The 25,155-nt window shown below is 47.5% G+C and overlaps 11 protein-coding genes across 11 annotated transcripts; 7 read left to right on the forward strand and 4 right to left on the reverse strand.

The window, feature by feature from the left end:
* Window positions 1-1,732: 1,732 nt before the first annotated feature.
* Window positions 1,733-3,105, forward strand: HD556DRAFT_1242710 (uncharacterized protein; the record flags this gene model as incomplete). The annotated part of the gene is made up of 5 exons (XM_041298306.1): window positions 1,733-1,856; window positions 2,271-2,445; window positions 2,497-2,598; window positions 2,746-2,883; window positions 2,943-3,105. The coding sequence occupies 5 exons, from the start codon at window positions 1,733-1,735 to the stop codon at window positions 3,103-3,105; spliced, it is 702 nt and encodes a 233-aa protein (XP_041157131.1).
* A 1,616-nt stretch (window positions 3,106-4,721) lies between these two features.
* Window positions 4,722-7,126, forward strand: HD556DRAFT_1446313 (glycoside hydrolase family 47 protein; the record flags this gene model as incomplete). The annotated part of the gene is made up of 16 exons (XM_041307065.1): window positions 4,722-4,876; window positions 4,928-5,030; window positions 5,096-5,113; window positions 5,171-5,244; window positions 5,297-5,429; window positions 5,481-5,540; window positions 5,593-5,616; window positions 5,680-5,705; window positions 5,757-5,823; window positions 5,879-5,950; window positions 6,000-6,131; window positions 6,184-6,292; window positions 6,341-6,425; window positions 6,474-6,818; window positions 6,869-6,912; window positions 6,966-7,126. 16 exons carry the CDS (start codon window positions 4,722-4,724, stop codon window positions 7,124-7,126), a joined length of 1,608 nt encoding a protein of 535 aa, XP_041157132.1.
* A 1,105-nt stretch (window positions 7,127-8,231) lies between these two features.
* HD556DRAFT_1446314 (uncharacterized protein) lies at window positions 8,232-9,228 on the reverse strand (the record flags this gene model as incomplete). The annotated part of the gene is made up of 2 exons (XM_041307066.1): window positions 8,232-8,297; window positions 8,356-9,228. 2 exons carry the CDS (start codon window positions 9,226-9,228, stop codon window positions 8,232-8,234), a joined length of 939 nt encoding a protein of 312 aa, XP_041157133.1.
* Window positions 9,229-10,310: 1,082 nt separating this feature from the next.
* HD556DRAFT_1310766 (uncharacterized protein) lies at window positions 10,311-11,078 on the forward strand (the record flags this gene model as incomplete). The annotated part of the gene is made up of 5 exons (XM_041300458.1): window positions 10,311-10,397; window positions 10,569-10,594; window positions 10,621-10,677; window positions 10,726-10,825; window positions 10,989-11,078. The coding sequence occupies 5 exons, from the start codon at window positions 10,311-10,313 to the stop codon at window positions 11,076-11,078; spliced, it is 360 nt and encodes a 119-aa protein (XP_041157134.1).
* Window positions 11,079-14,216: 3,138 nt separating this feature from the next.
* Window positions 14,217-14,974, reverse strand: HD556DRAFT_737875 (uncharacterized protein). The gene is made up of 2 exons (XM_041311469.1): window positions 14,487-14,974; window positions 14,217-14,435 (listed from the first exon to the last, which is right to left on the reverse strand). Exons 1-2 carry the CDS (start codon window positions 14,819-14,821, stop codon window positions 14,294-14,296), a joined length of 477 nt encoding a protein of 158 aa, XP_041157135.1. The 5' UTR covers window positions 14,822-14,974; the 3' UTR covers window positions 14,217-14,293.
* HD556DRAFT_737850 (uncharacterized protein) lies at window positions 14,706-15,818 on the forward strand. The gene is made up of 6 exons (XM_041311468.1): window positions 14,706-14,788; window positions 14,843-14,891; window positions 14,960-14,962; window positions 15,023-15,423; window positions 15,475-15,636; window positions 15,691-15,818. The coding sequence occupies exons 2-5, from the start codon at window positions 14,860-14,862 to the stop codon at window positions 15,543-15,545; spliced, it is 507 nt and encodes a 168-aa protein (XP_041157136.1). The 5' UTR covers window positions 14,706-14,788; window positions 14,843-14,859; the 3' UTR covers window positions 15,546-15,636; window positions 15,691-15,818.
* Window positions 15,819-16,217: 399 nt separating this feature from the next.
* HD556DRAFT_1392950 (uncharacterized protein) lies at window positions 16,218-17,061 on the forward strand. Its single transcript, XM_041303600.1, has 2 exons — window positions 16,218-16,355; window positions 16,406-17,061. Exons 1-2 carry the CDS (start codon window positions 16,308-16,310, stop codon window positions 16,874-16,876), a joined length of 519 nt encoding a protein of 172 aa, XP_041157137.1. The 5' UTR covers window positions 16,218-16,307; the 3' UTR covers window positions 16,877-17,061.
* Window positions 17,062-17,280: 219 nt separating this feature from the next.
* HD556DRAFT_1392951 (uncharacterized protein) lies at window positions 17,281-17,672 on the reverse strand. Its single transcript, XM_041303601.1, has 2 exons — window positions 17,616-17,672; window positions 17,281-17,564 (listed from the first exon to the last, which is right to left on the reverse strand). Exons 1-2 carry the CDS (start codon window positions 17,659-17,661, stop codon window positions 17,395-17,397), a joined length of 216 nt encoding a protein of 71 aa, XP_041157138.1. The 5' UTR covers window positions 17,662-17,672; the 3' UTR covers window positions 17,281-17,394.
* A 1,111-nt stretch (window positions 17,673-18,783) lies between these two features.
* On the forward strand, window positions 18,784-20,163 carry HD556DRAFT_738135 (uncharacterized protein). The gene is made up of 2 exons (XM_041311470.1): window positions 18,784-18,953; window positions 19,185-20,163. The coding sequence occupies exon 2, from the start codon at window positions 19,219-19,221 to the stop codon at window positions 19,903-19,905; it is 687 nt and encodes a 228-aa protein (XP_041157139.1). The 5' UTR covers window positions 18,784-18,953; window positions 19,185-19,218; the 3' UTR covers window positions 19,906-20,163.
* On the forward strand, window positions 20,164-21,233 carry HD556DRAFT_738136 (uncharacterized protein). Its single transcript, XM_041311471.1, has 5 exons — window positions 20,164-20,536; window positions 20,590-20,651; window positions 20,707-20,779; window positions 20,834-20,948; window positions 21,003-21,233. The coding sequence occupies exons 1-5, from the start codon at window positions 20,422-20,424 to the stop codon at window positions 21,130-21,132; spliced, it is 495 nt and encodes a 164-aa protein (XP_041157140.1). The 5' UTR covers window positions 20,164-20,421; the 3' UTR covers window positions 21,133-21,233.
* A 323-nt stretch (window positions 21,234-21,556) lies between these two features.
* On the reverse strand, window positions 21,557-25,120 carry HD556DRAFT_1392969 (uncharacterized protein). Its single transcript, XM_041303602.1, has 8 exons — window positions 25,017-25,120; window positions 24,805-24,969; window positions 24,444-24,748; window positions 24,181-24,385; window positions 23,122-24,022; window positions 22,942-23,069; window positions 22,703-22,890; window positions 21,557-22,651 (listed from the first exon to the last, which is right to left on the reverse strand). Coding segments are annotated over exons 1-8 (2,634 nt in total). The 5' UTR covers window positions 25,019-25,120; the 3' UTR covers window positions 21,557-21,911.
* Window positions 25,121-25,155: the final 35 nt, after the last annotated feature.

Genomic DNA, 25,155 nt, shown 5'->3' on the forward strand with positions numbered 1-25,155 from the left:
TATGGAATGTAAAATGCGACGCTATGAACATGATGGACATCGCAGCCAGAGTATGGACTCCCAGGAGCAGAGCGCTGAGGAGGAAATCCGAGATCAAAGTACGATTGCTGGTTCATCGCGTATTTGCTTGAATACGTCTTCAGGCGGGATTGGTACCCCATCCTCATCGTTTTCAGAGGCATCTCTGCCCGCACCTGAGGCACAGCCTGAAGTACCAGGAATCCCGCCATCTACAATCGAGGCGCAGAACAAGTTGGATCACCCATCACGGTCGTTTGAAGCCAATGCAGAGGCATCTCCGCACGTGCTTCAGGCGCAACTTGAAGGGTTAGGAATAGAGCCAGAAATCCCACTGCGTGCATCGGAGGCGCATTCTGAAGAGTTGAGAGGAGAGCCAAAAGCTACTGCGTCAGCTTCCCGAGCAAGCTCAAGAAGTCCATCACACGCGATCGACTTGGATGCGCTGCAGAGACTCATACACGGGCACACACTTCCGCCACGGTATCGTTTGGGTACGGCTAGGACGGACAAGGATGGAGAGCTTCGTGGCTCAGAACATATGTGGACAGATGAGTATGGGGAAGTAAACGGGGACTTCGGTGGCCCAAGTCTTGAGGAGAGTTTGTGGCTTGGCCACACGCCTGATGCTGGGGGATCGGGCGAGTCAGGACTCGATAGCCTGAATGAGCCTGGGCATGACGATTTTGGAGAGTGTGAGAGAGAGCAGAGCTTGCAGATAGAGAACGAGGGTGGAGGGCTCGAAGGATTCTTCGAATCCTTCAAGTCAACAGAAAAACGTTCTGATATATTTCTTACGCCAAGTGACGCACACAAGCCAGCAGACACGCGAGACGCTTTCCCACAAGAGTACCATTCAGAACAATTTGCAGACTCAGAAGACAACATAGAGCCTGAACCTGTTCACTCTGAGCTACGCCAACCAAGTCCCTCAGATCCGATGTGCCTCAATCCTTATTACCTGGACCGACATGAAGATCTCCACGTTGGAGACTCCCGCGAACAAACACCTGCAGATTCTCTCGAGAGAGATGAAGAGGCTGTCGTCGCAGCGCTCACTGCCCCATCTCCTTCAGCAGAGAGTCGATCCCCGCCTTTGCCGTCCTCCCCAGAGGGTTTATCTGTATGTTTGCCTTTACAGCCAGAATCGGAGGCGTCGTGTCCAAGAGTCCAGGACCAAGGAGACGGCCCTCCTTCACAGGAACCAACGGAGATTCTTGATGATGGGGACAACATTTTCACGACGTTTATTGATTTCACAAACGCCTACACCGATGGAGCCACGTCCGCTCTGAGAAGTACGTATACTGAGGATCTTGCGGAGCAAGAACCTGCAGAGATGCATGTGGAGCACGAACCTGCAGTGACTGTTGATCATCAAATACACATCGAATCCGAAATCACTACATCTGCCGAGCTCTCAGCCCAACTTGAACATACGGCTTCCGTCCACTCTCCCCCCACCTTCGTTACCCCACCCCCTTGCGCGTCGCCATCATCTCTCAGGCACCTATTCAGGTCACTTTCCCCACTGTCCTCGCTGGGGGAGTCTCCGCCAGCATTGCAAGAGGAAATCAATGCTGGGAGCGAGGAGGGGCAAGAGCAAACTCGGATGGAGTTGCGCAGAGCAGAGAGCCTCGATTCAGATGAAGAATTTGGCGTGTACCAGTGCAGAGCACGCTCAGCGTCCTCGGTATCGGTACTGCGGAGGAAGATGCTGTTGAGATCGCTGCAGTCTGGTGAGTTAAGAGGCGGACCAGGCGCATCCATCGAAGAGCTCTCTGTGCTCGCAAAGAAGGATCCGCGCAAGATCATGATCTCCGAGCTCAAACTCAAGCGTAAGCTCGAGTCATTGGAGTCAGCGATCCAGTCGCGGCCACCAAAAAAGAAAACTAAGTTCCATGCAGATATGGATGCCACGTCATTCAGCACAGATGACGTGACTTCTTCCTATACCTATCTAGCCCATCAACTCCAATATCGAGATGCAGGACATCCAGTGCCCCGATCTTCGGATCCTTCCGGATCAGCGGAGGATGTGATACCGCTTGAAGTTGAAAACATTTCAGTACCGATGGAAGTAAACAATACCAATGCCATTGGTGCCATGACAATCAGCGAGCCAGCGCAGACCTCCGTGACTACCTCAGAGATGACGGAGCCGGAGCTAGTCGCAAATACCAGTAAGCCCCGGGAGGATTCAATTTCACGCGGGAAACGGGTGCGGCCTCTAAGCTGGAAGGCGAGCCAAGTCACCACCCAGAAGAACGTCCAGCGGCCCGAGAGAAACGGGAAACCCAAGTCACGGCAACCGCAGAAGAGAAAGTCCAAGTCACTGGCTGTTCAGGAAGAAGTCCAGATGTGTCAATGGCCTGCAAAGAGCGAACAGGATGGGTCGTTTCAGCGGCAGTTTGTACAGTGTGATAAGTCAGTACCTTTTGATTATTTCATCCTATGGTCATCCCATAGTTCGTGCAGCTGCGACTTGTGGTATCACTTTGGCTGCGCTGGTTTTTCTGAAGGAGATCCTCGCTTGGAGGAGCCAGATTCTGTCTTCATCTGTCCGCCATGCTGGTACGCGTTCAATAAATTTGTGCCTCCTGCATTAAATTAATCAAGTGAAACTATTTAGCGTCTCAAGTAGGTGTTCATGCCATCCACTGGCAGCTGCCTAATATGATTAACCATGATTGATTTTCTAGGTGCAAAACGTCACACCCTGCGCAGACGCGCAAAAACATGTGCCCGTCCAGATTGTTCACTCACCAAACTCGATACAGACTCGGAGGAGTTTGTCATCGAGCGCCTAGTCGGGCGAAAAACCATCGGGGACGCTGGGTACCTGTTTTTGGTGAAATGGGAGGGGTGCGTTCACTTCTTTATGACGACTTACTGGCTTTGCGGCTTGATACTTATGTCTCCAGATATCCGATCGCGCAAGCTAGCTGGGTCCCCGACGGAAACATAGGCGGTGTCTCGCGAGTCTTTGATCGCTTTGTGGCAGATGCGACGACTGAGGGTATTGATCTCAATTTAAAAGGCGTTGTTCTGCTGGAGGAAGCGAGACATGGTGGGTGGAATATTTAGACTCTGAATTGCAGTGCTTCATCTTTCTCTGTATGCATTTGACGACAAATTGAAACACAAACGAGCGCTTGATTCTCACAACCAGTGAGAGTGATCACGTGATTATTTCCGTAGGTACAAACTACTATGTATTAGTATATGTTGTACTATACACCCTCTGACATCCAATATGGTATTTGCTCGCCTGGCGAACAAGCTGTTGAGAAAAAACCGCATGCCACGTTGAAGCAAGGTGAAAGTCAGCAGGTCGAACCCTCTGACCAAAGCTTCCAAAATAAAATGCAACGTTCGGCAGGCTAACGGAACTTGAAGTCAGCGCTGTGGCAGTCTTTCTTCAGACTGCACTTATCGGCCCCGACGTCGCTGAAACGCGTTCATGCTACTATGAGAGATTCCCCGCACGCTATAACGTCTCCCGAAGCACTTGTTAGTATCGTCCTACTGGTTGACGGCGATGACCATCTTTCCGGCAACAATTGCACTGCATGTACGTTGCACTCGACGACTGTTGTTCAAATTCCATATTATGCCCGGGTGGCATGCCAGGAGTCTGGCTTGAGAATTAAAAAGGTCCATATACAATATGCGTCACGTCTGTGTTCGTGTACTACTAGTACTGCTACGTGTACTAGTTCGGCATACTACGCGGCCTCTGAAAATCGAATTTGTCTCGCAGCACCGTCACTAGTGCACTCGTGGCGCTAGTTACCTTTCAGATTGAAGCTGTCAAGCTCCTTGAATTCTCCTTTTACATCAACTCAAGCAGAGTCAGGCTGGAAAATCAATTCGAAAATAATTGCACCTTCAAGTAGAAGGAGCATGAAGTCGAGAAGGTGACTTCATTTTCGCTTTCATTTTACTGATCAATCGTCCACGTTACCAGCTAGCAGCCGCCAATGCAAGAATGACCCATTGAATTACGGGATATTACACAATGTTCCGACTCTCTCGTTATGCTTCCGTACAAGCTCTACATAATCGGCTGAAGAAAATAACATCATGATATTTTTACAAGTAAGCCTCGGCTTTGTATTTGAAGGCTTTGTGAGGCGTTCCTGGAGCGTGGGTGGAGGAGGCTGCATTATATGTGGATATACATGCAGCCGGTCCATCATGATGCAAATGTATAAAAAATATTGGCATGAAGTGGGTGAGTTTCAGCTTCTTATCGGCTTACCGGATTGTCGTATTTTAACAACCATGTTGCAGGGAAATATCATACTGTTTCAAGTTTCAAGTTAGTGCTGAGTGTGCTTTTGCAAGAATCAAGATTAGCTAACTAGGTATCTGCCTTGCAACGTAGTACGTACTGTCAGAATTCGTCAGCCCACATACCGGAGAATTGTGACGGATGATTGATCATCACGGGTCCAGGTTGAACAACTCGGTTGCCGACTGATGATGAGGTCCAGTGATGTCGGTGCGAACTCTCGAAGTCCGTACGCTCTTACTATATTGCCTTATATGCACTGGCAGAATCATGAACTTCACCGTGCGACTCGCGAATAGTAACGGTGATGAAAGCGGCGTATGGCATCAAGGCTATAAATTTTATATTGTTCAACTAATGTTCTACTATCTTTTCATCCTTCCCCATCCCGACCGCCTGTCCAGTGATGACGTCTTTCAGACGCTGGTTCCTGGCAGTCCTCGCGGCATCTGTTGTCAAGGCCGAGCCAGTTCAGAAATCAGACTTGCAACTTCCGCCTAGTGCTTCCATCCACCAGGCTGCAGTCAAGGAGCTTTTCGTCACGAGCTACGAGGCTTACCAGTACGATACAGTAGTCTTTCTTTCTATCTGCACTCACCATATCGCATGCAGGGAGTACGCCTGGGGGCATGATGATCTGTTGCCCGTTTCAGAGTCATACTTTGATGGACGCAACGGATGGGGCGCTTCTATTGCCGACGCTATGGGCACTATGGTAAGTAATGAGCCTCGTCTAGAGGTCAAGTTACTGAGCTGTCGTTGCGTGTGCACTTAATGTAGTGGATCATGGGGTTGACGGTATGTTTCCACATGCGAGACGTGAACCAACATCAGCTCATTCCAAAACGTATCCAGGATTGGTTTGAACAAGCTGTCAACCACACTGCTAACACCGACTTTGCCATTTCGCACACTTCCGATACCGTCAGGTAACTTGTTGCCATATCTTCGCTTTTAAGCTATCTTGTTGATTAAGGGCAGTCTTTTTGAAACCACCATTCGTTATGTTGCAGGTTTTATAAGTGCGTATGAACTTAGCGGGGCGCAGTATCCAGTTCTGGTTGAAAAGGCCCAGGACCTCGCCGATCAAATGGCCTATGCCTGGGTCAGGGAGGTAATCGTCATAATATTTGCATGTGCGTAATGGTATCTGATTCTTTCATAGAATCAGTCCATTCCGTATGGTTTTATAAACTTTTCGAACCTGCTACCCACTATCGCCACTGTGAGCAGTTTACCGACATCTAAATCTCGATGATACTTATCTTCAATTGTAGTCAAACATTGCCGAGGCTGGAAGTGTGAGTCTACATCATGCACATCATGTATACTGCAGAACAAGTTGTGACATTTGTCCTGCGTAGCTTACCCTGGAGTGGAACCGCCTCAGGTGTGTGTGTCATTTTGCTTGTCCAGCTCCTTGAATGAACTGGATGTTAAGTCTATATACTGGCAATTCCACGTACCAAACACTGGCTGAGAAATCTGTGCAGTATATGATCAACATGGTAAGCAGGATTATCAACTTTGATGTTGACTCTTACCTGATGTGTTACTTTTCAGCCGACCCCCCTCCCCGGTATGCCCGCTCAAGGCATTGACCCATTGACCGGTGATCCTGTTGGTGGGTATGTGGTAAGTGCTGATGTTTGTGGTATATGCATCTCCGAATTGACCTTTGTAGACTTGGGGAGGAGGTTCTGACTCTTACTTCGAGTATCTCATCAAATATGCCCGCCTTACAAATACCGACGACAACTCGTACGCTGATGCGTGGTTGACCGCTGCGGATACTTCCGTGAAAACGCTCCTAAGAGTATGCAGACCTCTTTATCTTGATAAACTCACGTTTTGATTCTTCGCATTAGTCGTCAACTGTTGATGACTGGTTGTACCTCGCTGATTACGACAACGACCAAGTTATTCGTCACGTGGGGTCCCACCTGGCTTGCTTCTACGGAGGGAACTGGATTCTAGGTATCTTCTCCTCTTCTCCCTGTGGCCTGAGCTTGATGTAAACCCAAGGCGGCAAGCTCACCAATAATGAAACACTGGTTTCTATCGGTCTTCGACTCACCGATGCCTGCTGGAACACATACGCAAGCACTGCGTACGTCCCCCACCACCATCTATCACTATGCTGATTCCTTGTTTCCAGCACTGGGATTGGCCCTGAAGGTTTCGCATACATCTCTAGCGACGGAAACTTCACTGGCAACACTGCTCCTAGTCAAGAGCAACTCGATTTCTATTATGCGCATGGCTTCTATATCACCGCTCCCGACTACATTCTTCGTCCTGAAGTCCTTGAGTCGAACTTCTATGCTTGGCGTGCGACTGGTGATCCCAAGTACTTCAACAATGCAGTTAGTGCCACTGTCAGCTTCAAGAAGTATTTGCGTACAACTGTTGCATACACTGGTATCTACGACGTCGGCAATGTGATTTCCGAAAAAATCGATGACATGGAAAGTTTCTGGTTCGCCGAGGTCCTCAAGTACCTGTGAGTAGTGCTGCATGTGAAAATATTGGCCTCTTCATAAAAATGCATAGTTATTTGACCTTTGACGACCCCAATCACATCTCGCTTGATGAATGTAAGCTCTTCCTACCTAACCTATTAGCCTAAGCGACTAATGCCTTTCACTAGATGTCTTCAACACAGAATGCCACATTTTCAAGGCGCCGCCCGCCAAATCCCATTATGGCTCAGGTTCTGAGCCTCAACCCGTGTCATCGCAGCCATTCTCCCCGATGAGTGCACCCCTACCAGCTGTTTCCCCGATTCTTGCGCTCCTACGCTCATTATAAACCTTAATTCGTGGGCGCTATCAATAATTCCGCGTTTAGAGCTAAACTGTTCGACTATTTGGCTTCTGGAGTTCAGCTCCAAACCTCAGGTTATATCACTGTCCTTTTGATTTGGATATGTCGTCTTTCGTTTATCGCGTCTTTCGTTTATTGTGTCTTTCGTTTATTGATGATGCTATCATCCTTTCTTTTGGACTTCGGCTCTTACTAAAGATATATCACTGTCATTTTGATTTGCATTAGTTGTCTTTTGTATATACCAGCATATATACATGGCGCAATAGAATAATCATGGACTTACTGAATGGTGATGGAGCAGCTGTAGCCTATAGGATGGGCCAGCCTCACTATGGAGCTGATGATGCAGCGGTGATGGCAGAAGCATGCGGCAATCATACACCCATTGATACTGGTAAAAATATCACTGTCATTCATGACTGAGTATTGAGTATTGAGTACTGAGTTGTCACCCTGACAGGTTGTCAGGACACGTAGTAGTGCCAAACGAATGTTTTAAGCAAGGCTTCTTTATCATATAAGGGTGCGGTCGCTGGTGACCACAAAGCATGAATTGAAAGTCAAATTGAGTATAAGAGATGTCTGGTTGTAGAATTAGATGAGTTAGATGTGGACTCGGTGAGTACTATGAGATGCATGCTCATTGCAACAGGCTCATTGTGCTCAGAATTAATAGTTATTGGTAGTATGGCGGGCATTTACTATGAATATTATCTGGTGCAAGGAAACTTAGATGGAACAAGACCAAAAACAATAAATATGACAAACATCAGCAAAACCCTAACCCTATGTACAGCGCTGCACAACCCTGCACAGCATCACAGCATCACAGCAAGGTCCCCCCATGCACAGCGCTGTACAGCGCTGCACAGTGCTGCGCACTACACAATTTCTCAATAAAACATAATTGTTAGTATACCATCATGTTGTATATATATTTATGACTACATTACATTTATTTTTACATAGAATTAGTACTTCTGTGATGCTGCAGAGCCTTTGCAAAAAAAAAATTGTGACCTGTGACACGCTGTGTGGCTGTGGCACTGTACCCAAATCAGGGTTTTGCTGATGAAAGGCAAACAATTCACGATGGCAATTCAATGCCCGTTTGCTCCAGCTCCCTTACCACATGTTGGTGTCTCTCTACTGCCTGTAGGAATGATACAGGTCAGTGTGAGTAAACCACAGATGTGACAAAGAAAACAAACCATTGCAGCGCAAGTAGTGCACTTCCCATCACCCTGCAATCCCCAAAACTGACCATGGCAGGCCCTCAGATGCGAGGCTATCTGGGTCAGAGCCTGTTTGCAAAGTGGCACGTCATCGAAGGAGAATTGGCTGCGACCATCAAGGATAGAGTTGACACATTCAGGGACATGGAATAAGACATGAGGAGGGTCACTGAGGGCAGAGGAGCCTGAGGAGCCTGAGTTGCTTGTATCTGTGGAGTTCTCCCGTGCCATCTCAGGCACATAATCCGAGTCAGACATGGTCCTCTCCAAATACTCGAATTCACGAGCAGACGGCCGGTCAACTTCCTGATACACCCAGTATAACCCACCAGCCAGCACTACACCAAGCGACTGGAGAGTATCATCAGAAGCAAATGCGTACATAACCTGACTTGCCACTTGTGAGTTTAGAATGTGGTCAAAGGTAATGGGATTGAGTGTTGGCTTGACTTCAACAGTCAGGATGACACGCTGTTGAAAATGGTGGGGTGGAAATTCCAGTGGTTGAATGGCCTGACGGAGCACTTGAACGAAATCAGGTATCTTAACAGAGCGTCTGGAAGGTTGAAGATGCTGAAGTGGGGGAGATACTTGCATATGGTCATTAGTGGGTGATGATGGATGGCTGGATGGTGTAGTATTATGATCGGCATCTACGTCGTACGTCCAGATGAGTGAATATTGAGGGATTGTTGAACATGCTGTTGTTTGGGTATTTGAGTTTGCGAAAAGGTATTGGTTCAAGCAGATGTCCCAGACTTCGTACCAGGGGCATTCCCTCTGGCTCGGGTCATTGACGGCGGCACTGATGGCAAGATATAATCCAAGATCGGTGTTAACATTTGCCATGATTGTGGGATTGATAATAAAACAGTGTAGAGCCTGGGACAAAGTACGGGACAAAGTCTAGATCTCACCTCCAGGCAGAACTTAAACTCCACTCAATGTTTCAAATGGCCATCTCAATCAATCCCGCCACCACCTAACATCTCACTGGAATGCTGCATGGTTTCAACTCTGCCCGCCACCCCATCTCCTTACCCACTCTTTTTTGAAACATCCGACACTTCCGAAGATCATGAGGGGCACATAAGTGAAAAGAACACTGTTAGAATATCAATTATTATGACAGATCTAAAATAAAATATACCTAAGTTATACGGACAGTGTGACAGTTGAGGTGGTGAGGTTTGATGCGGCGTGTGGAGGTGGTGAGGTCTGACATGGCATGAATGAAGTTTGATGCGGCAGTGACGAGGTTTGACGCGGCATGACGCGCCTGTGATGCGGCACTGATGCGGCATGGAGGAGGTTTGATGCGGCAACTGACACGGCAACTGACGTGGTATGTGCTATGGTTGATGCAGCACTGTAGGAGGCCTTGACGCGGCATAGAGTGTGGATGTTGATACAGGTGATCCTGTCCCTATAATGCATTAATACAGGGTAGTTACAAGACTCTTGTATTGCATTAACGATGATGGATAGTGTAATGCATTAAATTACTGACACCAGAATAGGTCACCCTTTAGTTTATATAATAGGGTACCTTCAACTCGTACCATGACCTTTTGTCCCCGTCTTTTGTTCTTTCCACTACCTATCATGCTTATTTTTATATTCAGCTCCTTTGCAGATTGATTCACATTGACCCGCAACATCCGCACTTATCTGCAGCAACTTGTATATCACAACTTGTTCCCGCATGGCATCGCACTGTCTTCCTTCCACCATATCTCCCAAAAATTTTCAGCCCTGCTTCCACCTGTGGCCGTTCAAGCAATTCGGAGCCTGATTTTTTTTCCAACTGTTTGTCATTTAGTTTCTTGTTATTCGACGACTGACTAAGTGCGTTTGTGTTCACCTTTCCAAAGTACTCATATATATCGCAGGGCCTCCTTATTATTGCATCTTCGCAGTCCTTCCACTCGATGCTCGCTCCGCATTTTCCACCAACAGTAGAGCTTCTTGAGGTGTTGGGTAGCAGGGCACTCCCCGCCAAGGCTAACCGAGACAAGGTGAAACCAATTTAGAAGAATGTCGAGCTGGTTGCCTTGTCTTTCCTGGATATCATCACTTCCTTGGTCCATGCCCTACCACCGTGTGTGACCATGCAACTATGGGTCCGCTGTTTGCTTAAATCTTTTTCAGAATGATTCGAGAAGTTTGCGTTCACCTTGCAAAATCAGTATAAGTGGTTTTACCTTCTCGAGGCGTGAGCGATGACTGATGAAATTTTAGTTATCAAGTTTGGCCGGAATCGAAGTTCGCTGCCCTTGGCGCATTCATATTTCTTCAGTCAGTTCATACATTTCAGCAAGCCAAGTGGTGCTAAATTCTGTGCAGATTTATTTCTTCCGCGATTGTCGCTCCTGAGATTGTTGATGTTACGGTGCCCAGAGATGACAGCGGAGTCATCCGCCGGGGTCTAATGGTAATAGCAAAGGTCATGCAGAACCTCGCCAACAACATATTCTTTGCCAAGGAGGCACATATGCCTTGCTTGAATGATTTCTTGGGCATGAACATTGCGAGCATCATGCATTATCTGTGTCTTCTTTCGAGATCATGTTAACATCTTGACCATTTTACAATGTCCTTGTCTCAAGGGCAAGCTGCTTGTGCTGGGTATGAGAAGCGGTTCCATTGTCACCTCTACTTTCACCCCAAAGTCCAGTATTCCAGCCCACCCCATCTAGTATTGCCTGCATTATATCAATGACTTGACTATCTACTTCGTCTTTCCTTGCAATCTACGCCCAGCTGCCTCTTAACTCATAAATTGAACAAATGAACAAACAAACTCAAACTAATTCCTGAAGCCTCTTATAGGGCACAGAATGAGTGCAGTGTAAGAAGCAAGTTCACACTTATATTTTAGACATACAGAAACTATATCGTAAATACAAAAGATTCTTACTTGAAATGAAAATCATTCAACACATTCCATCTCTCCATGCAGCGAGCTCAGCTGTTATGAAAACCTTGACCAGGGTATATGAAATATTATTATTGTTCAAAACTCAACTGCGTTTTTGTTTCCTATGAATTGTGAGCCTCTCATATGTAGCTGAAACTCGACGGAAAGATCTTACTTGTTGGATTGGTTGATAGACTTGGCCTTGCATTTCGCAGCTGGTGTGACCGGCAGAAGTGCATCATTCTCTTTAGCCTCCCTAGTTGTTACACAGACACGAGCATTCGATGATCCAATGGTGTTCAGTACCTGCACACGATTTGATGGGATGTGTTGACCACCTCGTGATTCTTACAGTACGCATCATCTTGCATATGTAATATTTACTGCACTCGTGTATCTGAACCACATTCTGGAACGAGCAGGCCGGAATCAGGAGTCGGGGACTGGTGCGCAAGCACCATTACAATTCAATAATATCTAAGAAGTAAAGTGCGACGGTTTCGGGAATGCTCGGGCACTCGCGTGGCTTTCGCATAGATACGCTTAGATGCGCTTAGATTCGCTTATGTCGCTTACCTCGCTTAAACCTCTTTTTGGAAACTCGCGTGGCTTTGTCACGTGTTTTCGAGCGCCGACTCAAATAGTGTCGCCCTTTGGGAAGTTAGCATGACCTTGGTATCTGTATATGTACATGGCATTAAATAATGAAAAAAAGATGTGTTTGAGCAGGGTCCAGGCAAGGCAGATATGTGATTATATTTGAGTTTTTTCCCTACTGTAATTGTTATGATAGTATTTGTATACATACAGCAAATAACAGAACAACATATAATACAATTACAGATGGGAAAACAAATATGAAATAAAAGAGATTGGGGGATGAATGACAGAAGGTAATGAAAAAATAATGAAAGGGAGAAAAAGACCACTGAGAGACTCAAAAAATGGAGAATGGGAATGGGAAACTGGGAGAACCAGAGGATGGGAGACGGGAGACGGGAGACGGGAGACGGGAGACGGGAGACGGGAGACGGGAGACGGGAGACGGGAGACGGGAGACGGGAGACGGGAGACGGGAGACGGGAGACGGGAGACGGGAGACGGGAGACGGGAGACGGGAGACGGGAGACGGGAGACGGGAGACGGGAGACGGGAGACGGGAGACGGGAGACGGGAGGCACAGAAAAGTGGGAAAATGAATACATTCAATGATACTGTTACATATTTTGTAATTTTATGTTGTGTAGTAGATTGTATTTTTACTTTTGTCAAAATCCTGCTCAAATAATGTAGAACTGACTGATCTTATGTACAGTAATGTACTATGTACTTTTACATGGTGTGGTAGATTGTACTTTTAGTTTTTTCAAATGGTGCTCATAAATGTGCCTCTTATTCAAAATACACAATTTATTAGGATGCAGCCTGAGGCCAGGAAGCCAAAGGAGGGCGCAGCCCTCCTTGGCTTCCTGTGACGAAGGAACAATGCTCATCAGGAGCCTTCTGAATTATTGGGATGAAGCTGAGGCCAGGAAGCTAAAAAAAGAGTGCTTCGCACTCTTTTTTGCTTCCTGTGCCGAAGGCAGAACGGGTGTGGACTAGTATATATATATTCGATATAGCCCTGACGGTAGGTTACGGTTCGATTTGCCGATTTGCCGCGACTTATTTTGAAGTCCGATCACCGTTTGCTCTTGTCTACGAATGGCGAGAAGTTGCATTCTGTATGCACTTGGTTGTGCTGGTAATCCGCATTTATTTGCTGCGTCACTCATGCGAACAGTTCAGGCCCTAGGGTAGATCTGTGTGAGATCTGGCACACTACAAGACAGATCTGCGTGAGATCTTGTGTGCCCCGCATCTGTTTGCTGTGACACGCGTGTATTGCGATGCACCGGTAGGGCACGACCCACAACTTCAATTTAAGATACTTCATCTCTGGCTGCCATTCTTGCCATCAAAACTGGCCAACTTGATGTACCAAATCATATGGTACAACTACGCTCGTTCGGTTCGTCACCCCCATTCTCATTCGACTCGTCACTTCTGTCCTTTCGACACTCGCGTTCCGTCTCAGCACCACCCACCTGCCACGCTCACCAGCACCCACCCCGCTCTTCTCACACTCACACTCACACTCACGCACAATCATGCCTCGTTCAGGGCACCCCTGCATTCACCACCTACACTAGCACCTACTTCACACATCCATCCTCCACAAACGCCCACTGCCACAACACCACTCGAGGCTTGAGCACCCGCCGCACAACGCCGACCCACGTCAATGCGACGGCAACCGATTGCAAGGAGAGCGAGGGATTGGAAAGGAGAGAAGGAGAAAGAACCGCAAGTGAGCACTTACGCGCTATCTCACAGTCCCATCTTCCAGTCTTTTCCTCCATTTCTTAGGTTTGCGTCGCTCCCTCCTTCACGCATCCTACAATTACCAACATCCTCATTACGCACCCATACTCCGCTCGTGCAGGTTCAATGCCCTTATCACTTGACGGACTTCCAAGTCATATTGATGCCACGACACCGCTGCAATCATTCTCATACGGAAACTCGAGCTCGGCACCTCTCACATCGCACATCAAATGTATGGCTTGCCCAACGTGCTGAAAGGCTATCTGTGCACGCATCTTCTTTGTTGCTATGGCTGGGACTTCTGTACAACTCTTAGTACAAGCGTTCTGCTCTCCTTTGGACGGTTGCGCAATGATTTATATTAACAGATGTTTATACACTACATGATTAGCAGTTGTCTCTTCATGTCCTTCTTGGAAATGTGCTCAAATGTCTCTACGTCCTCGCAAGTGAAGTGTATAGCTGTCCGTGCGTGAATCTGCGTGCAACTTCGTAGCAGTGCGGCAACATTGAATGAGCTGAAGACCCGCATATTCAATTCCCTCAAAAACTTCCTTATCACAGTGAGAACGAACAAAAACAGATCTAGGATATATGGCCAACAACGCATGGGCTCGCTACTAAGTACTAATGAATGATAGTTCTTATCGCAGGGATCTGTCCAGGAGATCTTTCAATCGCATTCCTTAATGCTCTCTCTCCAACCTCGAGCGACTCAACCTCAAAAAAAATAGCATCCGCGATTCCTTCCACCATGGGCACATAATCTCTGGAAAGAGCAATTGTGAATGCTGAGATGTTGAGATAATCTGTAACTTACTCACTGCTGAAAACACTAATGTAACGCCCGCTTGTGATGCAGGTGAAGGGTGGGGTAGAATTGGTGTTGGCTGGTATGTTGTATAGTATGCCGCGGTAGAAAAAGACATTGCAATCATCCGCTATAGCACCAGCGACTTTTGCATAGCTTCGCTCGCCCTCATAGAAAACAATCTCATCGTGGTCCTCAGCATGCACATATGATGGCGCCAACGATACGTACACTCTGTTCTTGTCGCACAAAGTTAGTAGTGTTAACATATCACCAAGAAAACACGGCTTAGATAGTATGCCTGAATAAGAGTGAGACTCGTACAGAAATAAAAGATAGTACATACTAAAGATATCTTCTGACAGCTCATTAAGACCCCGGGATGGTGCTCTGGCCACATCCTGCTCTCAGAAAGTGCGTGCTCTTGTCCTTTGACCTGATTACCCCACGCTGATGGTGCTCTGGCTACGTCCTGCTCTCAGTATGTGCGTGTTCTCGTCTTTCGACCTGTTTACCCCACGCTGATCTTTCGAATATCTTGATAGGGTGGATATATGTGCACGCCAAGTGCCAGCACTCCCTCCGAAACTCGAATTCAGCAACTTCAGGAATGGCTCACAGCATACGAATCGCAACGCATCAAGTTCGAAGATGACGACACTGATGGTGCTACGGCCATCACTTTCTGGCTCTCTGCTTAGTGTTCCCCCATCTTTCGTGCTCCACCATCCATGTCATTCAGCACCGAGCTTCCACCATCTATCGTCGACGGATTCACGTGTGCATTGTTTCTTGTACTCTAAGAACGACACGACGCATGGAGTAAGTCCTTTTTGTCGTTGCAGCCCCAATATATCAGATGCATGTTTTTCATCGTCACACACAGTAAAGTACGAAGCTACTACAACGCTCACTACACTCACGCAGAACCCCGCTGCTGTGAAAGGTATGTTTACAATCAGGTCCTGTACGCATATATGCTCACTTTCATAATTAGCGGCTCCCTCGTGCTTTGTTAATTTAGACGCCGGGATACAGACCCTGGGTGGAGGTTTAGAACTGTGGTGACGGACATTTGACCAACATACAATATTATAAGGAGTGTTCACCCTACCATTTCAAAGAACATTGATGTGTCGTCGACAGCGGTTAGTCACATGTAAGCAAGCCTGTCTCAATGATCACTATACATTAACCCTCATCTAAATCTCAGGTTCAAGCAGGGTAGCTTTCAGACCGCTGCTCTTGCTGTTCTCAAGCAGAACGATGTTTGTGCACTGGACCTCCACCTAGATTTGCCGCAGTTCAGGCAGTTAAAGAAGGGCGGGATGGCTTGTGCCGTGATTTTGCCTTTCAAAACTTTCTTCAAACCTTCAATGAACTTTGTCTCCTTTTGATTAATGCCGCCATCACATTTATACTATTCAGGGTGGCTTCACCAGTGCTGAGCTCCGTGACTATCATTTTTTGAATTCTTTTTACATACATCATTCTCACCAATATTGTATTATCGGCCGAACACAATGTCCATAGTATACGTACAAGTGTGCATGAAACTGCCTAGTAGTTCACATAGACTAAATTCTGCGCTTGCCTCGTTCCTCGGCGCGCAGAATACAAACCATATATAATGTTTTCACCACGCGAGCAAAGTTTTTGAAAGGTCCAGTCCCTCATGATATCATAGTGCGAACATCACGTTTTTTGTCGTCATATGTATTTGTAATCATGGAGTTTCGAGTTTGTTTTCGGCATACTTATCACATGTTCTTGCGTCACAAAAAGTCTATATAATATTGACCTTGCTTTGCAAGGTAATTCATCTTGAACATGTCTCAACAATTACAAAGCCTTGATGGAGCGATGTCTAGCATGCAGGTGTGTCCAGGTGTTGTTTGTTGATATCCCTCTCAATTGCTCTTGCGCAGCTTGGTGAAGCCAAGCAAGACGAGCAGCGCGATTCTGGACGTACCAAACCGTCCAAGCCAAACCGTATCAATATAACCCTTCCACCTCCGCAACGTAATGCTCAAATGTACGGTTACTACATATCTCAGAAGTCCCTTTATGAGGCTGCTTGTTCCCTCCTCGCCAAGCTACATCCTGACCTTTCCGAAACCAAGGCCAGGACCAACGCCAGAGTGAACCCCAGTTACAGCTTCAAAAAGACCTTCCACATTCAATCGCTGTCAACGGCATATGCCATCCTGCCTCCCGGACAGGCAGTTCCAGCGGAATACATAGTTGATGGTTTCGGTCTCGTGCTGTACATCTTCAACGACCAGCCAGACAGTTATCATCGGCGCCCTACTCAGAAACAGGTTGATGAACTCACTAGGTTCATGGGCAGAGAGCCACAGTGGTTGGTAGACGTTTCGCCAGCAAGGTTCTGCAGATGAATTATTGGATTCGCGGAGGAACCATGACGAGGCTGGACTAGGGGTCAAGCTCGATGTAGTATGTATCGTCTAAGTATGCAATGTGCATGTGGGTACTGGTTTTATCGCATAAACAACCAACCGTTCAGGCTGTTGCTTAACCTCACGGGTTTTCACAGCTGGATGAACAGTGAATCGTCGTTCGAGAATCAACCGACGTTAGTCAATTTTCTGGCCGATCTAGTTCAAAGTGTCCACTTCAAGTTGCAGCATAAATACTTGTCCTGCCCACGCCCGAGCCACTTAAAGCCATCAACTCCGACTCTGCCGAGTATCGCGGGTGCATGTGCTGTGCGAATTGTTAATCAGCTCTAATTGCAGTCTGCGGCATTCTCGCGAATAGCTTAATGAGACAGAGGCTCAGCTGAGCAGTATTACGGTGTTCACGCAGAAATGATATAGATGTACTTGAATCTGTATGTAGTCTATAGTCTACGTATGAGACATTACGCTGCATGCTTATCAAGAGTGATAGAAGATCATTCGCACATTCCGTGGAATATACCATCTGGCATGGCGAAGATATTAACAATTCCGGAATGAATGGTTAGTACGGAATAGAACAACTTAAAGACATGTGGACGTACAGCAATCGTCCCAGCATCCATCACACATATCCTGTCATATCCAATGATAGTCCGGTGACGATCTGCATATTTGCTTTAAGTCAATGCAAAGTGACAAGTCTTTTCGAACTTACGTGCAATGCAGGGTTGTGCATTCTTTAAACTCGTTAACAATGGCATATTGGATCTTGCTGTCGGTCTTGTAATTGACGGAAGCTACATAGAAATCCATGAGAATGAATCCACTACCAGGGCAGATATCAGACTTACCCGTAGCCTCGTCAAGAATTAGGATCTTGGTGTCATTCACGAGAGCTCCCGTAAGAGAGACAAGAGAACGTTATCCAATCGTCGATAGGACTGTCAAGACTAAAACTAGGCGCCGACTGCCCTTCAGCAGGGGGCGATGTCGTAGACGGAAGATCACTGTTTGACTCAATTGTAGCGGCGCGTGCGCCAATCCCCGGCTCGGCCGACAAACACCGTTTCTCAATAGCCTCATCGTCTTAGTATCTATAATCAATGTCCTTCTCTCTTTGTTAAGACTGGTCCTGCACTAACCTGTGAATAAACCTCCATTCCTAGCATCCCTTGCCATCTGATCAGCTCATCCGACGTCTCTGGCAATTCTTTGTAACCAAGCTCTATCTTGCACGAAGCATACATTTAATCCTGGACCGTACACCATTGTTACTGCACAAAAACGGCGGCATTCTTGAAAGAACGCACAATACCTGACGCCCAAGTCAATATCAACAAGATAGAAAGTGAGTGAAGGAAGGAAGAAGCTCAACTGACTCAGCAAGAACGAGGGCACTGGTGGCAAGCGAGAGATGAGAGATCAAGATAGGTTGGAGACGCTGAGACACAATCGGCAGCAGAATATAAGAACGATTTGCGATCTGCAGAGACAAAGTCACGGGGACATGAGACATTCTTTCTGACGACATAAGCGGGCAGGCTTGGGAAGCATGAAAACTCACTGACGATAAACAGACAGGAAACGAAGGAGTGGGATAATGCAGGAGAGTGTATTGGGAAATAACCATAACAGTGGATGTAAGAAATGAATATCAGTGACACGCAGCTGGGTTGACAGAAAGAATATTGGTCAGCATGGGCACTGGGCAGGCTCGAGAGAAAGGAGGCAATCATTAAAGGAATTCCTGCACTTGCAGATTTTCTTGTAGGTGCAGGCTGGATGTTACCTTGCTCCGCAACTTGCCAAGGTCATGTTCACATGTTGGTAAATATGTGCCAATGTAAGCAATAGTCCGTGTGAATTAAAAACAAAATAAGTCTCGCAGACTCGCACGGCCACATCCGTGACGTCGACGCCGTGGTTCAACGTTCAACGTTCAATATTCAATATTCAATCCTCATCCTTCCTTTTTAAAACTGTTGCCATGTTTGTCGGATGCGAATCGGGCCCAAGCTGAGCGGATCGAACGGTTAGCAAACATATATAAGATGTCAGTGTGTGATGAGTCCTTTTGTCCCATCCTAGCTTCTCAGGCCTGAAAAGGTGCGCTGACCGTGCGCGGTTTGCTTTCTACAGACCTGACCGTGGTCTTGCAAGCCCCGTAGTCGCGACGGAGGGACCAGTTGATCTTCGAGCCATCCGTCTTTTTATGTTTCGGATCCCTTCCTAGCTTCTCAGGCCTGAAAAGGTGCGCTGACCGTGCGCGGTTTGCTTTCTATAGACCTGACCGTGGTCTTGCAAGCCCCGTAGTTGCGATGGAGGGATCACTGGCGTTGATCTTCGTGTTGGCGCCGTTTGTTTGGTTCCCTTCAATTCGGTGCGATCTCAAGCACGACCATTCTCCGTGCTCCTTTTCAGGGAAAAATGTGTCGGGTTCTGGTAACGTAGAAGCAGCGGATGATTTGTGTCTGTATTCGCGTCTGATAGCTTTTGCCAGACCGACCTGCGCTTCCAATCATCTGCTGCGATGGCTCTTCAAGAAGCTGCTGAAGCATACCTCATCTCATTGTTCGAGGACACCAACTTGGCTGCTATTCACGCAAAGCGTGTTACCATGCAACCTGGCTGAGTTGTATTCTATTGTATTGATATCTATTTTTCATACTACTGACTGGACCATTTTGGCGAATGACGAGCTGATTCCACTTACTTTACGTCTGACAACTTACGTCGTTGGCATCGAGCATCAATGTTTATATTCTGAGTACAATTTATTGGACGCCCGGGTCTACCATGACACGTCATACTCCCTCATCATGCCCTCGTCCTCCATGGCAAACGAGAACTTCGCCCCACTGGATTTTCTGAGCGTGCCTTCACCGACTTCCTACTCTTCTGGAAGTGTACCAGAAACAGTACACGAGAGAGCTAGCACTCTGATCACCGGACGCTGGGAGAGCGCCTCCTGCGAGAGCGTGCTGACGAGCGATGAGGGGTGCTGAGGATTGACGACCGCTGGACTTGTGACATAGCCGTCCTCCTGCGGCGCGATCATTGGTTGAATCTCTGACATTTCGACCCTTAAGTAGCCGTGGAACGCGTAACAATCCTGAGACTGGGTGCGGTCCACCACAACATTAACTACAAACGCCCACATGTCAACGACAACCAAGAACAACCAAAGAAGAAAAAATGCACCATGAGACTGAAGCAAGTGGTTCGAAAGACTAAGTCATAGTTCTCCGATAAATGTACTTGTATCTCTAAGTATGGAGTGTAGTAGTATTGGTGTTTGCATAAATAAAATTGGGGACGAGAACTCAGAAAACTCGGTGGAAGCCGGAGCAAGGTAAATAGTCGGCAACGCCGACCCCTAGTTTTCTATGGTGGATGATAATCGATAGGTTACGGACCGTCTCCTAAAACCTCTGCCGACTCTACCGGGTCGCTTTGTTCGGGCTTTCTCGTTCATCCTTCCCACATGACCATGTTCTTCAATTTTGAGTCTCTCGCGTTGAATGTCGTCTTGTCTCCCCTGGTTTAAACTACTCAGACCTTCGGGCATCCTGACGTGGATGGCTTGCCAATCAAAGGCTGACCGCAGCCTGGCAAGTCCAGTAGTGGCCACATCAGGTACTCAGACTCGTGCTACAGATGCAGAGCATTGAACCAGTCCCATTTTAAAGACGATTCCCTCCAGATCGCTTTCATCTCTCCTTGCCCTGTCAGCACTTGCCTTCCTTTCATTGTCAGTGAGCGCTTCTCTTCATCCTCGCGCAGCGCCAAGCACGGCTATTCTTAAGCTCGCTGTTAGAATAAACTCGTATGGGATTCAAGAACATCGCAGCTTCGGCGTGGGCAGTCCACTAACGTACTGTAAGCTGCTCGTGCTCCTACCATTTCTTTATCTGACACGTTGATTTCATACAGACACACTCTTCGTAGACGCCACAAGCTCAGATACCTGGATCGGGACCAGAACGATTAGTTCGGAAGTACTTGGAGTGTTCTTTGGCTTGGATTTCACGAACGGCTACTGTTTCCTGTACGTCCAGTCACATTTTCCGTGAAAATAAATTGCTGAACTGTTCTTCCATAGCGAGCGGTTTTACTCGGTGTGCGATACGACAAGGTCCCAAGTCGGGTTCCTCTCAGTCGAAGGCGTGGTCACTAAAGAGGCCGCATCGTTCAGGCATTCAACTGTCTGTGAGCTTTGGAAGAGTGAGTGAAGGGATGTACTTAAGGAAAGGGTTCGAGGGTCGTGCAAAAATGGAATCGGGGACTCGCCGCGTAGGCGCCGTTACGATGTAATAGCCACATGTGCAGTTATGGGCAGGCACACTTGGACAAATTAATCTGAAGGATATCGGTCGCCTCAAGCCATGCCTGCGGACAACGCATTGATCGTTCAACTACTGCAGAGATTTAGGTCAGGCTGCGGTTGTTTCGATTATGATAGGGTGCTTCGTTTTGTCAGTTCTGCGCACAAGTGTATGTAAAAATCCAATCCAGTCCCCATCCACAATGCATGACGTACCCGATCTCATCCTCGCTACCTCCAAGTAGCTCACTACCTCTGGCTCGCCTACATTCTTGCATTTTCTGGCCTCATGTTTCCTGTGCTTGGTCTTCATACCGAAGCAGCGCATGATCGGACTACTTGACAGCATGGCAGCTCGGAAAATTGAACTATGATATTTTCAACGGTTCAACCTACAGATTCACAGTTACTCAAGTACTGAATTGCAACATGACGATCGTAAACGTATAACAAGATTATGTACTGGGACAAGGGGTATTCAGGATAGATGAAACTGACGATAATTGACATGATTGAATGAAGCACCAGATATGACGACGTGAATATTTATCGTATGACCAGCGTGAAGTGCAATGTACAGCATAAGAAGCTGGATGGAAGATGGATACCGCATTTGACAAGACGTGGGGAAGAAGGCGAGCCAAAAAGAAAAAAAAGAAAACAACCTCAGTTACTCCACAACATCTCTCAGAACTTTGCAAGGTCGACAGGGGGACCCGTCACCTCCACATTCCCGTGCTCATCCATTTTCGCGTTTTGGGTGGTCGCCTTGACGCTCGACTCCTTATTCGTCTGGACCTCCTCACGGCCCAAACTGAGCGAATCATCGGGGATCCATACGATGCGCTGTGGGAGGCACGCAGCCGGTTGCACAAATCCATAATCCTCTGCACCGTCTGGCCCGCGCGCAAAGAATACATCGTCATAGTCACTGCGCGGAGCATGCTCGGCCCCTGACTCAGAGGACGAGGCGCGAGGTTCGTCAGTCGGCGAAGGTCCCTCTTCGGTCTCTTCAACGGTCTCCTTGCGGTTTGAGCCTGACCCGCCATCAACATCATGTTTGAATGTCTGGTGCGCGTGACTGAGTGGAAGAGCCTTGGTGAGCGGACCAAAGGAGCTGTTGATGATGGCATGGTAGCCGACGGTGAGAGCGATCAACACGATCATGAGCACGCCCTCTGGAAGCGCGCCTCGTTTCCCGTCCGGAGTCTCCACGAGGAAGAACAAGGCACAGAGACAGATCTGCTGCACATACATCCCAATGAACACGTGTTGAATCGCCTTCGGGAAGAACAAGCCTCCTGTGTCAGCCGAGGGTGGCTGCGTGTACTGGTAAAGGAAGAGGTACTTGTAGAGGAGATAGAAAAGGAAAAATGTAAAGCATGCCAGGCCATTGATCACAGGGGAGATGATCGAGTAAGCAAACGCTGAGATAAACCGTCAATACGCTTGGTGTGAACTGCCGCGAACAGACGTACTGATGACGACAAGAAGAGTTATAGTCGGGAATAATGTTCCCCAAGCAACAGTTGTCGGTGCATACTTGATATTATAAACAGCGCGTGGCGTGCTGCCAAGGATAAACAGCTTGACGTAGTAAATGATGAGCCCAACAGCACTCAAAAATCCGCCAGCTACGCCAGATAAACCCTGAAGAAGAATGTATCTGGATATCATAATGAGCGACTGTCTAGGTAAGTTCACAAAGATGACTTACGTCAGGAAGAAAGTCGACGCTTGAGGCAAATATTGAGCCAGGAGACCAGCTATCGAACTGGGGTTTGCGAGTATTGATGGGAGAGCCGCAAAGATGCCCGAACTCAACGTGACGATCAAGAACGAGTGCTAGATACCGTGAGCAAAACTGCTCACCGTTTATAAACAATGAAATGCTTACGATTACTTGGAAAATGAAGTACCGAGTCATCAAGCTCAATTCGAGACCTGTGCGCGTCGGAATACCCTCGAATCGTCCAAGTAGACGAAGGACAATTGGCAAGAGCATCATGAGGACGGCGAGTAATACGGGGGGTAGAATACCCTGTATGATTCCAATAACAGGGCTTGGCAGCTTGCATAACCAAGCGAGCCATGATTCGCGAACACAAAGGCCTTCAATATTGGAGATGATACCAACAAAGGCAACGGGAATGGCCCAGAAAATGATTAAAGCTGCAGTGGCGCTATAGCTAACTACCATTCGGATGCGCTTTTCATACGGATTAAGGCCAAGGTTACCCCAGATCACATCAGGTGGAGATACTTCGAGGTACCGGTCGGCCATGCAGTATGGTTCATGGTGAGTCAAGGCGTTAACTGCAAGGTGAGCAGCGATCTGTTGGTTGAAAGTGACAAATGCGGAATTGAGAAGCGGATAAGGTTGTTTGGCGCGGTCATTTTTGTCCACCTTTCCATCACCATTAACATCTTCTGGTAACGAACGGCCCTGATCGGCGAGAGTTTGGCGACCTTGAGTCAACAATCCTGTAGTAGCAGCGATCTCTTGCCTGCACCAATCGATCGTGTCGACCTCTTTGCCGATGAAAGGGAGTGAGAAAGGCATAAAACCGGCTGGAAGACGGTGCGAAGGCCGCTTATTCCGAGGAACCAGACGTTCCGCCAAAGCCACATTACGCTCAGGATCTGCTGAAGGGGATGGATCGCCAGCGCCGTTGGCCTTCTTTAATGCCTTCCGTCGAAGTTTAGCGGCCGTTGAAAGCAGTGATGTCTCTGCAGACTCCAGTTTTCCGCAAGCAGCCAGGCGACGGTCGTGGATAGAGGGAAGCTCCTTCAGATCCCTAAGAAGTTCAAAGGTCAAATACAGCTGTCGTATGCAAGGCGAGACGAATAGAAGTAAAAGAGTGACCGGAGTCACTGGGCAGGCCCAATACTCGTGAGAAGTTACATAGACAAGTACGAGAAACGATAAAAAACGAAAAAAAGTAGAGGCACACACCGATTGAGCCACACCTTTTTCACGCCACCAGGAAGGTGGGAATACAACTGGTGAAGCGCGGGCTCAGAAAGATATTTCGTAGGAATACCGGTTACAAGAATCGTGTTTGCTTGCACAGAGCTGGAATGAGCAGGATTGATGAGGTGCAGCTGCCGAACTGTGGTGAAGTGTTGCATTTCCCGCCTGATATTCCAGTAAATCCAAACTAGCAGTGAAGACGGTCAAATTTAGAGGTCTCATAAAAACCTGTTGAGCAGGCTCACAAGTAAAGAGGTATGCAAGGATAATGTGAGCGGCAAATCTATCATTGTGTGGTTTAGAAATGTTGCCAAAGATGAAGCGATCCAGTCCTGTGCTGTTGGGGGTAGAATTGTTGACAGAGGTGACTGGCATCAGCACGGCCCAAGAAATAAACCAGATAGGTAGAAGGACGCGAATCATCATCCGCAAGAACCGAACAAAAAGATAGGCGTCTGGTCCGTTGACTTGTTGAACATCACGATAGTCTGTCTTGAATAGGGCAATAGGCCAAGTTAAAAAGCCAGCTTCGAAAGGTTTGACACGGTCTCTGGATGAACAGAACGTGAGCCGTCTAGTAGCATGAGGCTATATTTGAACGCATACTTTTCAACCGGAGCTAGTGTGCGTCGCTCATAAACTTGTTTGAAGTAAGGACGTAGTATCGTGAACAGGCCAATCTCAATTCCAAAGACTGCAGCATTGAATACAAGGGCAGTGACGAAAGTGGCTGTTGTAGCAGACTTCGCGGTCTGCTGGTCCACGCCCGACCTAAGAAAGTCAGCCACAGGTAATAGACGAGTAAATGAAACACATACATGGCGATAGACAAGAATGAAGTAAGGGGAAGAAAGAAAAGGAGAGCGATAAACTTAAGCCGAACTTAAGAAGGTATAGTTTACCTGCTAGCGATCCGGCAAACCTTGTTTACCGACTCCGGACAGCTCCTGACCTCAA

This window comes from Suillus plorans (genome assembly GCF_016647745.1).
Source record: "Suillus plorans strain S12 chromosome Unknown HD556scaffold_52, whole genome shotgun sequence".
NCBI classification, from domain to species: Eukaryota; Fungi; Basidiomycota; class Agaricomycetes; order Boletales; family Suillaceae; genus Suillus; species Suillus plorans.